This window comes from Acinonyx jubatus, chromosome B4, assembly GCF_027475565.1.
Source record: "Acinonyx jubatus isolate Ajub_Pintada_27869175 chromosome B4, VMU_Ajub_asm_v1.0, whole genome shotgun sequence".
In the NCBI taxonomy this organism is placed as follows: domain Eukaryota; kingdom Metazoa; phylum Chordata; class Mammalia; order Carnivora; family Felidae; genus Acinonyx; species Acinonyx jubatus.
This window is the reverse complement of record NC_069387.1, coordinates 23,682,357-23,695,930: the sequence shown is the minus strand read 5'-3', so window position 1 is coordinate 23,695,930 and position 13,574 is coordinate 23,682,357. Positions and strand designations below refer to the sequence as shown.

Here is a 13,574-nt window from a genome sequence, read left to right as displayed (position 1 = left end):
GTAAGAAGTATAACGTTGGGTCAGCAACTATCCTTCCACTTGGCAGACATTTTCTTGTTTTGAGAGCCATAGAGGTATGGCATTGTTCTGTGCGTTTTCCAAAGGTCACGTGAGATATTACAGGGATATTATATGTAGAAAGCCTTCCAGGAAGTAAGTAAATGTGGAAGATGAAAAAAAAAAAAAGAGAGAGAAAAACAAATACAAAAGGGAAAGGAAGATACAGTGAACATGATTTTATTCCAAACCAAGGTTATTTAGTGGCTCTGTAGAATATCTTAGCCCTTTGCTGAGACATTTGGCTTTATGAGGTACAGTGAAATGTGTGGAGAAGTAACTTTCATAGTTGATAAATCATGAGTACATGGAATCAATTTTAATAGTGTCAGAAATCATCATTTAAGACATGACACGAGAATAGCAAAACATCATAGCTCAAAAGAGACAAAAACAAAAGCACAGACAACAGAAACAAATAAACCCAGTGTTTAATATATAGGTCAGCAACATGATGAGTAAAGTCTTCTTTATAATATACAAATCCAGAAATTCACATCATTGAAAAATGTGGTATGAAAAGATTCATAAAGGTGCTGGCAAATCTCTGACTTGCGAACGCTACTTGATTACAAGATATTTGATGTTCCCAAGAAAGATTATTTCGAGCAAGTACTTCAGTTGTTTAAGCCACCCTAAATTTACCAAATGACTACTTCTGTTCAGAAGATGTCTCCTGATTTGTTGAATCTCAAAGGAAAATGTTCTGGCATGTATCAGATGTATTTAAAAAAAAAAAAAAGTTGATCAGGCAGGATAGAGATCCCAACTTGTTATTGAAAGGGAGCTACTTATTTCTCTAATGATCTGATTATCCGGAATGAAGGGAGATGAGAGGAAGGGAAGCTAAAGCTATAATTTACTGGCTTGTATTTGTACCTTCATAAGAGATGCTTGAGATAGCTGTGAGGCACTGGGTAAGAAGCGTCAAGTAGAATTCACTGCCCTAAAGGCCCAGCTCTCTGAGAGCAGGGGATCTGGGACCCCACAAGCAGGACACTGACCCTAGTTAAGACAGACAGGCTCTTGAGGTTTCCTAGAAGCCTCTGGGTATAGACACTGAGAGTGGAACAGAAGAGGAAATAGAAGGAGGATGCCACATTAGAGATTGTAGGAAGCAGACCATTTTCTGACCTCAGTAAATCATCCCTCTGAGCTTTCTGGAAAGAATTCAGAGGAAAAAGGGTCTGTAACTTATAAGCAACTCATGCTAGTGGGAACCCACACCTTTGTAACCTGACTATCAAAAAAAAGAAAACAAAATGACGTTAGGCTGGAAAGATCTGGAAATTTGAGTTACACGTATTAAAAGTGAAGATGGGAGAGATAATCAGGAAGCTAAGAGACATTGCATACAGATGCTATTCAAACAACTTCCTGTTCATATCTATAAGTTAAACAAAATCTAGAATGTTTAAGTTTAATTAAGCCACATTTCTTACCTCATCCAAAACTTCTAGGGTTGCTAAATCGTCTACATCCTTCAGAGTGGATATTTGTGATCTACTGAAGTTACTTTTCTTGGTGTGAATACGTTCATGTCTGTGGAGCAGTACAAAGAGAAAAATCCTTTCTGACTTGAGAACATATCACTGATCATAGCAGAAGTAGGTTTTTAGATATATAGGAGATTAAAAAAACTACGAAGCTGATTTCCTAAATTCAATGATGACCACTTAATCAGAAAATAGCCTAATATATTTTATCTGTTTTCTCCTCTCTATTGGAAAATTACAACATGTCAAGCTTACCTCACAGATGATGAAAAAAGTCCATTAATTCTATCAAGAACTCTCCTATATATAATTTGCTTGGAAGCTTCCTCTAAATTCCTATGTGTGACTTGATCTGTTACAAATTGGTGAGTCAGAGAGATCTGAATTCATTAGATTTCCAATTTTGTCTGAGGTAGTGTCAGACCATTGGTGGCCAAGGAATGGCAACATTAAAAATTATTATTCATCAATTTTTAAGAGAAATACAAAATAAACCCCATTGCGAATTTTCAAATGGTTAGACGTATGTAGAAAATTGGTTTCAGGCACTAGGAATTTATTTTCAAAGGAAACATTTCAGCAACTTCAGAGAACAGCCAAAAGTTCTTGATTTGACACGAAGGCTGTGGAAGCTGCTGAGATAGACACCATGGTTTGTTTCAACTTTTCTGGCCATGAAATTCTCATCTACTTGGTATTCTGAACAAAACTGTATTTTCAAGGTTTATTTTTGGAGATACAGTAGACTTTTGAAACAATGTGCGGTTAGAGGTTCCAATGCCTCCACGAAGTCAAAAATCCAGGTATAACTTTTGACTCCTCAAAACTTAACTATAGTGTTGACCAGAAGCCTTACCGATAACATAAAGTTGATTAGCACATATTTTCTATGTTATACATATTTTATTCTGTATTCTTACAATAAAGTAAGCTAGGAAAAGAAAATACTATTAAGAAAATCATGAAGAATAGGGGTGCCTGGGTGGTTCAGTGGTTAAGTGTCTGATTCTTGATTTCAGCTCAGAAGTCATGATCTCATAGTTTGTGAGATCAAGCCTCACGTTGGGCTCTGTGCAGAATTCTCTCTCCCTCTCTCCCTCTGCCCCTCCCCTGCTCACACTCTCTCTCACCCTCAAAATAAATAAAATTAAAAAAAAAAGAAAATAATAAGAGAAAATACACTTACAGTGTTATATTGTATTTATTGAAAAAAATCTGCATACAAGTGAACCAGTGCAGCTCAAACCCATGTTGTTCAAGGGTCAACTGTACTTTTAAGCATTTGAATTTGTCCATTCGTAAAAGGAATAGACTATGAGGAATAACAAGAGCCATACCACTTACACAGTAGACTTTAATGGTTTCTCATTGCTTAGCGAATTAGGTCACTATTTTTTAAATTTTTTAATTCCAGTGTAGTTAACATAGTGTTATATTCATGTCAGGCATACAATATGGTGATTCAACAATTCCATATACTACTCAGTGTTCATCAAGATAAGTGTTACTCTTAATCCGTTTCACCTATTTCATCCATGCTCCCACCTACCTGCCTTCTGGCAACCATCAGTTTGTTCTCTATAGTTAAGAGTCTGTTTTTTGGTTGGTCTCTTTTTTTCCTTTGTTTGTTTTGTTTCTTAAATCCCACATATGAATGAAATCATGGTATTTGTCTTTCTCTGACTAGCTTATGTCACTTAGCATTATACTCTAGTTCCATCCATGTTGTTTTGTTGGCAAAATTTCATTCTTTTTTTGGCTGAATAATAGTCCATCACACACACACACACACACACACACACACACACACACACACACACACCACATCTTCTTTATCCATTCATCTATCAATGGACACTTGGGCTGTTTCCACAGTTTGGCTATTGTAGATAATGCTGCAATAAACATAGGAGTGCGTGTATCCCTTTGAATTAGTATTTTTGTTTTCTTTGAGTAAATACCAAGTAGTGTAATTCCTGGATCATATGGTAGTTCTACTTTTAATTTGGGGGGGAACTTCCATACTGTCTTCCACCATGGCTGCACCAATTTGCATTCCCACCAACAGTGCATGAATGTTCCTTTTTCTTCACATCACTGCCAACACTGGATGTTTTAGAATTAAGTCACCATTGATAAACTGTCCCCACCTCTATCTTTGGCCAGCCCCTCTTTTGGTTCACTGGATTCTGTCTTCTCTCATTTATTCAAGGACACCACTTCCACTGGTTCCTCTCTCATTCCCAACATCACTCATTTTTCCCTCTCAGGTATTATAGTACTTGTCTGAAAAGAAACAAACACAACACCCTTTCTTGAGTTCCAATTTCTTTCACCTACTCTTTTATTTCCTCGCTTTATAGCAAGAAAAATCCTCAAAAGAATTATCTCTACTTAATTTCTTTCCATCCTTTAAGAAAACCCATTTCAGTCAGGCTGCCATTTCTTACTCCATGGAAATAGCTCTTGTTAAGAACATTAATGGCCTTACACTGCTAAATCCAATGGTCAAGTCTAAGTCCTCATTTTACTTAACGTACTGGCAGCATCAACAAACTCCTTCTTAAATATACTTGTTTTAGTGTCCTGTACACTTCTCTTGATTCTCTTCCTTGCCTCACTGGCATCTCCACCTGAGTATCTTTTTCTGGTTCCTCCTCATCTTTCTAACTGTCACGTTTGGGATCTCTGGAGCTTCAATCCTTGTGGTTATTTTCTTCTGTATCTACTCACTTCCTGATTTCAGAGCATTAAATACCACTTACGCATTGACAACTCTGCTGATCTCCAGACTTAAGCATCCAACTGCTTACTCAACACTTCACTCAGAAGTCTAACAGGCAGACTTAACACATCCCAACCCCTCCTGAATATGCAGCCCCAAACCTGCTCCTGTCCCATAATTCTTATCTCAGTAAATGGCGACTCCACTCTCCTGATTGTTTATGTTAAAAAGCTTAGAGATCCTTAGCTCTTCTCTTTCTCTCATATCTTTCATGCAATCTACATACAAATTCCATCAGCTTAATGTCAAAGTCCATCTAGGACCAACAATATCCTACCATCATCACCTCTGCCATACTGCATCCCACTATCACTATCTCCTCCCACCCAGGAAGGTTCCCTGCTGCCACCTTTGCTTTCTACATTCTTCTCAACATTGCAGTCAGTAAGATTTACCCGTTGTTTATATTATTTCCTCTTCAGCTGTATGATGAAACTTTATGTTCACAGCTCACCTCAAATGTCACCTCTTAAAACTTCTCAGCATAATTCTATACGTCCTTCAGGACAAATTTTTTAGTTATGGCATTTCAGCCCATCATTTGTATATGAACCCTATTCCCTTAACTAGACTGTAAAGTTCTCTGGGGATTTCTCAACCTATGGAGCTGGAAAAGCTGGATGTCCATATGCAAAAATAAAAAAAAAATCTAGACACTAACCTGGCCCCTTTCACATAAATTAACTCAAAATGGATCACAGACCTAATTGTAAAATCCGAAACTGTAAAACTCCTAGAAGATAACATTGGAGAAAATCTTGACAACCTTGGGTTTGGAAATGAGTTTTTAGATATAACACCAAAAGCACCATCCATGAAAGAAAAAAATCAGTAACTTGGACTTCATTAAAATTAAAAACTTCTGCTCTATGGAAGATACTGTTAAAGAACAAAAAGCAAAGCCACAGACTGGGAGAAAATATTTGCAGATCACCCTGATAGAAAACTTGTATCTAATAATGGGGATAGTTTTACTTCTATTTTCAACTCTTAGATTCCCCAATTTCGATAGCATTTACAAAAATTTACAAATATACACTTATTGGTATGGATGATTTAGTTAATATTTGAATCCATTATTACTCTGTAAACTCCAAGATGCATGAGGCTGTGTGTCCTTGGTTCCCCCTTGTACCTTAGGAACAAGCAGATTATTTAAAACATAGTAGGTCCTCAATAAATGTTAGTTGAATGAATGAGTCAATATATATCCTGTACAATTTCTGGCACAGAATTTCCACTTAGTTGGTCTCCATATTTGCTGAATTCAACAGGTATCATCTTATTTATTCCCCTATTTCCAAAGAGACTCATACTATTTTTGAGAAAACAGAGAAAGAAATCCAATTATCCATTTAATTGCAGAGCCCTGAGTTTTTCATCTGTTTTTATGGGCTGATTTGGTAGCTAAAGACTGTTCCTAGAGAATTACAAGAAACAGATGGTGAAGAATATGGGGATCAATATTTGGCTGGCTGCTACACTCGCTCTTCCACTCCTGTAAATTCATCCTCTGATGCTTTTCGTATTAGTGTCCAAAAACTGAGAAAAGATATTATTGTAATGACTGAAAACCTCAGATGGCTCCCCATTTTCTACAACATGACTTAAAAACTCCTTGGCATGGAATTCACAGCCCTTCACAGCCTTGTCTCAAAGAGCCTTTCCAGCAGCATCAACTATCATCTCTGTACAGAACATTCCCCAATATGCCAAGTATTTCGAGATTCTGTGTTTTGCTCATTCTTTCTCTGCCTGGAATTATTTTCCTTCCATGTCTGGCAAAGTTCTACTTTATCATACAAAGTCAGGTTCAAGTCAGGCTCAAATAACATCCTCCCTGTGAAGCTTTTGCAGGACTTTGCAGAGAGAGTGCACTACTAGCAGAGAAGCTTTCATATTTAAGTAGGAATGTTCATCATTCCTAGTGGACTAGGAGAAACTTGTGGGCAGAAACCAAGCATTACTCATCTTTCTATGCCTGGCATCAAGGATACAGATGCATGAAATATGTTGGCAGCTTGAATCACCATACTGAGCCCCACCCAACTAGCCAGTATGCCAAGAATATTATCTCCTCGCGTGACCAACCCTATGTCCTTCTATTTTAGTTCATATCCCATAATTTCTGGCAAACCTTTTAATTAAGCCAGCGGGCCCCAAAACCTACCTGACATACCATCTTTCTGACCTCTTACCGTAATACGCTTGTAACATCCACAGAATTCAATTCTGTGATTCACAGTTTTAACGGGAAATATGAAATTTCGCTTTTTTTATATATATGTACCCAAGTGTGCAGAGGCTGTCGCCGATACCTGTTGGGGAAAAGGGGAATAACATGCACGGGGGCCTGGAGGCAGGAGGGCATACGTTGTGTTCCTTGGACTTAGCGAAGGGCCCTGCGGCTGAAATGGTGACAGGGACAGTGGTGCGTGGTGAGGCTGGACTCCAGGCATAATGGGGAGCCACTGAAGTATTTCAATGAGGAGGAAGACTGGAAATGATGGAGTAGAATAGCCTATTGTAGTAAAGAAAAAAAATCACTGTACTCTAAAAATAAACATCATCACTAATGTATCACTAAGGACAGCCAAGAAAAGTTAAAATTCTAGTAGTGAATATTTTATAATTTAGGGTCATATTCTAAGAACATATTATAAATGTGGCATTTCAAACTAGTAGAGAAAGAAAAAATTCAAGAAATTGGGCCAGAACAGCTAATTAAACATTTGGGAATCATGTACCTTATGTAAAAATATATTCCAGGTGGATTAATAAACTTAACAGATTTAAAAATACAATCATAAAGTTCTAGGAGAAGATACAGAAGAACAGTTGTGTAATAATAATGGGGTAGGGATGGAATTTGTAAGTATGATAAGATAGAAAAGAGAATAAAAAAATATGGGGTAGATGGGACAGGGTAACAATTTTCGTAGTATAATAAAAACACAAGCTATAAGGAAAATAAAAAAATATTTGCAGTGTACATATATGATGGAAAAAAAATCAATGTTTAATATATCAAGAACTTTTGAAATTCAGTAAAAAGAACACTGAAAATGAGATACCATGAGAAAGTAGGATTTTAGGCTTTTCTATTTAGATTTGAGAAGATAAATCTATCCCTCTCATTTCCTAAAAAGACACGTTATCACCAGAAAATACTGAAACCTAATAATCTTCCCTAGATTGATGGCATTAAAACAGCTGAATCATATCATCTCTGCTGCCTCTTCCAGTCCTGGAATTCTATAATTTGTCAACTTAATGGGCTTGATAATTTTGTGTATTGATTAGGTATATTACCTAGGAGACGGATGATTGCTTCATCATGAAGAGAAAAATGTAGAGTCATTTTCTGTGACTCTAAAAAACTTTTTTTTAAAATCACTTATAAAGACTTTATCAGGGTGATTGTGAAGATGGCTTGGTCCTACTCTAGAACATGACTCCTCTATTTTCTTTTCAGTTCAACTCAAGGGTAGAGGGGCTGAGGGATGCAGAGCCTGGTTGAACAGGTGACAACAATGTGTAAAAAGTCAGGGTGGATTATGGATTGACTGAAAAAGTATTAGACACTGAACTAAATTCTGAGATGCTTATATAGAGAATCAAAAATTATTTCTGGCTCAGTTGGTTAAGTGTCTGACTCTGGATTTTGGCTCAGGTCATGATCTCACGATTCATGAGATCAAGCCCCAGGATGGGCTCTAACAGTGTAGAGCCTGCTTGGGATTCGCTGTCTCCCTCTCTCTCTGCCCCTCTCCCAGATCACACCCTCTCCCTCAAAATAAATAAATAAACTTTAAAAAGTTATTTCTGAAGCTATATGAACCCTTTCCTTTGTTTAGATCATAGTATTAATGACACCCAAGTAGTATTAAAAGCATGGGCTCTAGAATCAGAATGCTCAGAGAAAACAACAAAAGAGTTTGTGAGGATAAATAAAAATAGATTTCATGTAAGATGTTTATTTAGAATGGGCACTTGAAAATGCCTAATATTTAATAGCTATTATTACTCAAACTGTGGCTCGACCACTTACTAGCCATGTAGCCTTGGACAAGTAACTTACTCTGCTTTCTCAGATATAAAATGGGAATAATAATAGTCTGTTTCATAAGGTTGTTATGAGGTTAAATTAAATAATACATATGAAGTGATTCATTCAGTACCTGCAATGCTTAATAAATTTTAGCTATTATTGTTGCTTTTATGGTCATGGGTTCGATCTTCACATACTTTATATTTAATATTTTATTTTAATTTATATTTAATTATATTATAAATTTTTATTTCTATTAATTTTATATTTAGTGGTCTCCATCTCTTCCCACTCCAGATACCCTTCTACCTTCAACAAACGTAACTTGTAAATACATGACACTGGACTCAGCATAAACCAAGCAAGAAATGAGAAGAATTTGGGCCCAGGTCTTGCTGATGGAGGATTCATGAATATTCTTGTTTTCTAAGGATTTCATTGTGTTTATTGTTAAGTCCTATGTATACCCTGAAGGTAGCATCTCAGCAGGAATTATGCATTCTATCAGATGACAGGGAAACAAGCAAACTCTTTTCTTCTCTCTATTCTCACTGCAGTGTTCAAGGCTGACTTTAGAGAACAGGGCTGAAGCTTAGACGGTGCACTGTGAAAAGACACACAGCTGCCAAGCACATCTTGGCTCCAGCACACCCATCTCCCTGACCATTTCTTGCTGGTCAGGGCAGAGTGGTGCTCTCTGCCAGGCCGGCTTAACTGGAGAAGGCCCATGGTCGCTGGAATTGCCTATCTGTGTTTCTCCCATATCTGTATTTCTGCACCATCAGTTACTGTTAGACAGGGTCATTGGAATGGGCTGCTCTGGAAAGCATGGTCAACACTGCTGTCACTTGGTTGGGTCTTAACGTTTATGGAGACAAAGCGAAAAAAAACCCAACAGTTTCAGCTGTCATAACAAAGCACTAGTGAGTGGCTCACATTTATTATATTCTTTCATGTGGCACTGAGGCATGATTAGTTGCATCAGTGATATCATTGTTCAGCTTTAAAATTAGCTTAACATTTAAAAAGCTACCCAATTAACAATGCACAAGATCACAGGGTGTAAGAGTGAGAAGAACAGGTAAATATATTACAGTCCAATTTCCTTCCATTTTATGAATTGTCAGCAAGCCTGTGATATGTCCAACCTTTTGGCAAAACTCAAATGAAGCAGATGATTGATATGACATCTCCATCCTGTTTGGGTTTGTTAGGCTTTCCCCCTCCAAACACAAACACACACACACACACACACACACACACACACACACACACACACACCAGGTAGAGCTTTAAATTATACATGTTTCAACATCTATTACTGCATTCACTCATTCAATAAATATTTAAATTTCTACAGCATCCAATATATTTCAGGCAATTCAGAGCTGGGCTAAAGCTATGAGGAAAACAGAAGATAGGGTCACCTGCTCAACAGAGCACACACTCTGATGAAACAGTTAACAATGCACATATAAACAAAAAAGTTAAGATAATTTGGGCTAGGGCTGATATGTTTGGATAGATTCATTTTCAAAGAGGAAGATGTTAAAATCAAGGATGTAGCTGTGGCTATTGCTACAAATACTACTCAATTAATTGATAAAGCTGTATTTGCTCACATGGGTTTTGAAAATACATAATCATTCACAGTTAATTAAGGTATATACAACAGGTGTATAAAAGCTTTCTCCATAAGTTAAACATCTTAAAAGCTATTGAAGTTTCAATGAATAAGAAAAAAAATATTCTATGAATGAAAATTTTAAAAAGATCGGCAACTGAGAAAATCTTTTACATCTTACATGTCTCTTTTGGTCACTAATGTATCCTAGGGACCTAAACAGTAGCTGGGAGATAGCAGGTAGTCAATAAATAAATGTAGATTGAGTAAATGAAAAAGCAAATGATTATCTGTCAAAGTAAGATATTTAGTCCAATCTTCATCACTACCTTAATATGATATCCATGCTTGTTTGAAACAAACTTAATTCTTTGGAGACTGTATAGATAAAAACTTTGAATTTTTCCCAGTACAATATTAGGTATTTTTTAAAATGAGTAAGTACACCTAGATTTCCAAAAGAATATGTAAATGTTTCTATAATTTCATACATTAGTGAATATCTAATCAATCACGATTGCTACTATTTTGGTGAACCTTCATTTTTCTGGTGTCTACTTTTTTAAACACTGCATACAACAATTTGTTAGATTTAACTACATACCAAGTATCAGACAGTAGATTGTAAGGCAAAATTTTTTAATAATTAAAAAAATACATGTTTATAGAAAGTTAAAGCTATAGATTTCGGAAGTGCATTTTCTTTAGAATCCTCTCATCTATGTCATTTTTCAATCCAATTCATATTTACTGAGACCCTGCTCTGTGCAAGGCACTGTCCTAAGTGTTAAGGGATTACTGTAGGTGAAAAGAGATCCAAACCATATGTTCAATGAGTCTTAATCAAGTGGGAGCTATAAATACATTTAAAACAACACAAGACATATGGCAAGTGCCAAACTGAAGTTAAATTAAATAGCAAGGAAGCAATAATCCCCTTCTGGTGAACAGGGAATGGTGCTCAGCAGATTTAGCATTCAATCTTGGCATTTGAGTACAGACAGGGTTCCACAACCTGAGGAAGAGTATTTGTATGTGGGTGGTGACTGGCAGGTGGTCAAATCTGAGAGAGAGTAGCATATGTGGATTGACCAGAGAGGGCATGTGCCCCAGGACAGTGACAATCTACTGCAGCCAGAAGGCAGAGTGCTAGTGTGGGAGAGGCTAGAGGTTGAGGAAACTGGGATGGCGGAGGGCATGACTGCTGAGAAACACAGAGGTCTTCAATGCATTCAAATTCCAAATATCCAAAGAGCAAAGCACACTCTTCTGCAACAAAGCCTAGAACTCCTCCAGCACTTGTCTCACTGGCTGACCCATCATCTAATTAACTGCACACACCAGAAATCTCCATCTCTCTAACCTCCTGTATCTACTCCATCACCAGATTATGTCGTTTTCATCTCCTTAAAATATCTGAAGTCTTCATTTCTCTCCATCTCCACTGAGGAGATGAGAGCCCGTTAACCAAGGTTGGAAAGAGTGAGAAAGACAGGGAAAAAAATTGATGTCATGAAAGCTCCAGAACACATGTAGGAACAGCTCAGAAAGGTTGCCTGGAGCTGCTGACTTGACACATGGGTAAAAAGGGGCATTTCTTACAAATGAACAATATTCTGCTCTCCTTCTAACTCTTAAACCAAGAGGGTATTTAATAAGACCTCAATGTCTATTTCTGAGTAAAACCTCCACTGCTACTCCCTTGATCTTTAAGTTCCCATTATTCTTATTGGATTATGACAAATAGAATGACCATATATATATATAAATTTAGTTTTATTTATTTTGAGAGAGAGAGAGAGAGAGAGAGAGAGAGAGAGAGACAGAGACAGAGAGAGAGAATGTGAACAGGGGAGAGACAGAGAGAGAGGGAGACAGAGAGAGAGAGAATCCCAAGCAGGCTCTACATTGTCAGTGCAGAGCCCAATGCAGGGCTCCATCTCATGAACGGTGAGATTATGACCTGAGCCAAAATCCAGAGTTGGATGCTTAGCTGACTGAGCCACCCAGGTGCCATGAGAATGACCTTTTTAAATAAGTTAGATGTCAGTCTCCAATCAGTACCCTCCAATGGCCTGATGTTACTAAGAGAAAGGCCCCATGTAAACGGACCCCCCCCCCCACCTACTGCATCAGATCTTGTCACCCCCTGCTCCCTCCTGGCAGGGTTTCCAATACTTGGCGCGGTCTTGCCTGAGGGGTCTCCCGACTCTTCCTCCACCTGCAGAGCCACAGGCTGATGCACCTCCTCCATTGGGAGGTCCCGGCTGATGCCCCTCTTTAACACGGCAGTTCTACCCTCCCCCATCCCTCCAGGAAGTTCAGTCCTCCTTACCTTTCTCTGTATTTCCTTTAGTGTGTATCACCATCTAACATATTACATAGTTTACTTCTTCTATTTTGCTTTGTTTGTTTTTTCATCTGTTGACTGACTTACCCCTTACTCCTAGACCAGATTCCTGCAAATGGTAGGTTCTCAAAATACATTTCTCAAACAAAAGGAGTGCTAGGTTGCTTTACAAAATGTTCATCTGTGGAGCCAAAGAAATTTTATTATTTTTTTCTCTGATTATAAACAATTGGAATGCTCAAAGAAAAAAGTATATATGTACACATATGTTTATACTTCAAGATAATTTTACACTTCTAACATTTTCCTTTTGCCTTCATTTTATAGAATTGGTTTCCATTCTTGTTACTTTATTATTTTATTTCTGAAAGACTGGGAAAAAGCAAAGTCAGAATCCTTCTATAAGATTTTTGTCCTCTTGTGTAAAGTACAGCTTGTTAAACAGATTATCTTTTTCATTTACTCTGTCATACTGAAGAGACATAGTTTCAGACTATAAATATTTTCTTTCTGTGTTGTCAAAGGTCACAAATACCCTTAGGGTGGATATTACAGCTCCACTTGTAATTCAGTTCTACACACTGAAAAAAGAAACAACTACTGCTGCCTGATGTTAAATTTTTATCCTTACTATTCAGTTGAACTGTTATAATGCAACAGCTTTATTTGCTTTTAATTTGGTAAAATGCACTCTTGTAAATACCAAGCTCTATGCTGTAAGGTGATTCAGGAGTCACTGGGGGTTGTACAGAAATCCTTTATCAAACATAAATCTAATCAATGGTTTTGTTTTAGTTTCCTTATCCATCTTTAAATTCCAGTAACTAAGTCACAACTGGTGGTACCAATGGGGGTACAGGCTCTCACTGGTACGCTCGGAAAGACCAGTTTTTATTTACCTGCACTTGGACCCCTTTGGCCAAGTACGTACTTCTGACATGGTGGGGAGGAGAGCACACACCAGCCTGGCCAGCCAGATCAGCAGGTCAACTCTGGCAATGACAGCATGATGGACGTTCACAGTTACCCAGCAAGCCCCCACCACATTTTTAATTGTGTTTTTCATTCACAGAGCTCTTCCTCTCTCACATATAATTTTGTAAAGATGTGCTTTCATCTGGACTATACAGATAAACACTCATTCATAAAACTTGTAGCACTGTTGGAAAGAAGGATGAAGTGGGAAAAGTGATACATGAAAGCGGAGGAAA

General features: G+C 37.5%; 1 protein-coding gene across 6 annotated transcripts in view; it reads right to left on the bottom strand.

Moving 5' to 3' along the window:
• The window catches only part of MYO3A (myosin IIIA), a 239,162-nt gene that overhangs the window by 135,562 nt on the left and 90,026 nt on the right, over positions 1 to 13,574 (bottom strand). For all 6 annotated transcript variants that reach the window (XR_008299958.1, XM_027073673.2, XM_027073674.2 and 3 more), the window contains exon 10: positions 1,500 to 1,599. Coding sequence is in view for 5 of the 6 variants with exons in the window: in XM_027073673.2 (XP_026929474.1) it covers positions 1,500 to 1,599 (100 nt within the window). In the remaining variant the exon portion in view is untranslated. The remainder of the gene's footprint in view (positions 1 to 1,499; positions 1,600 to 13,574) is intronic.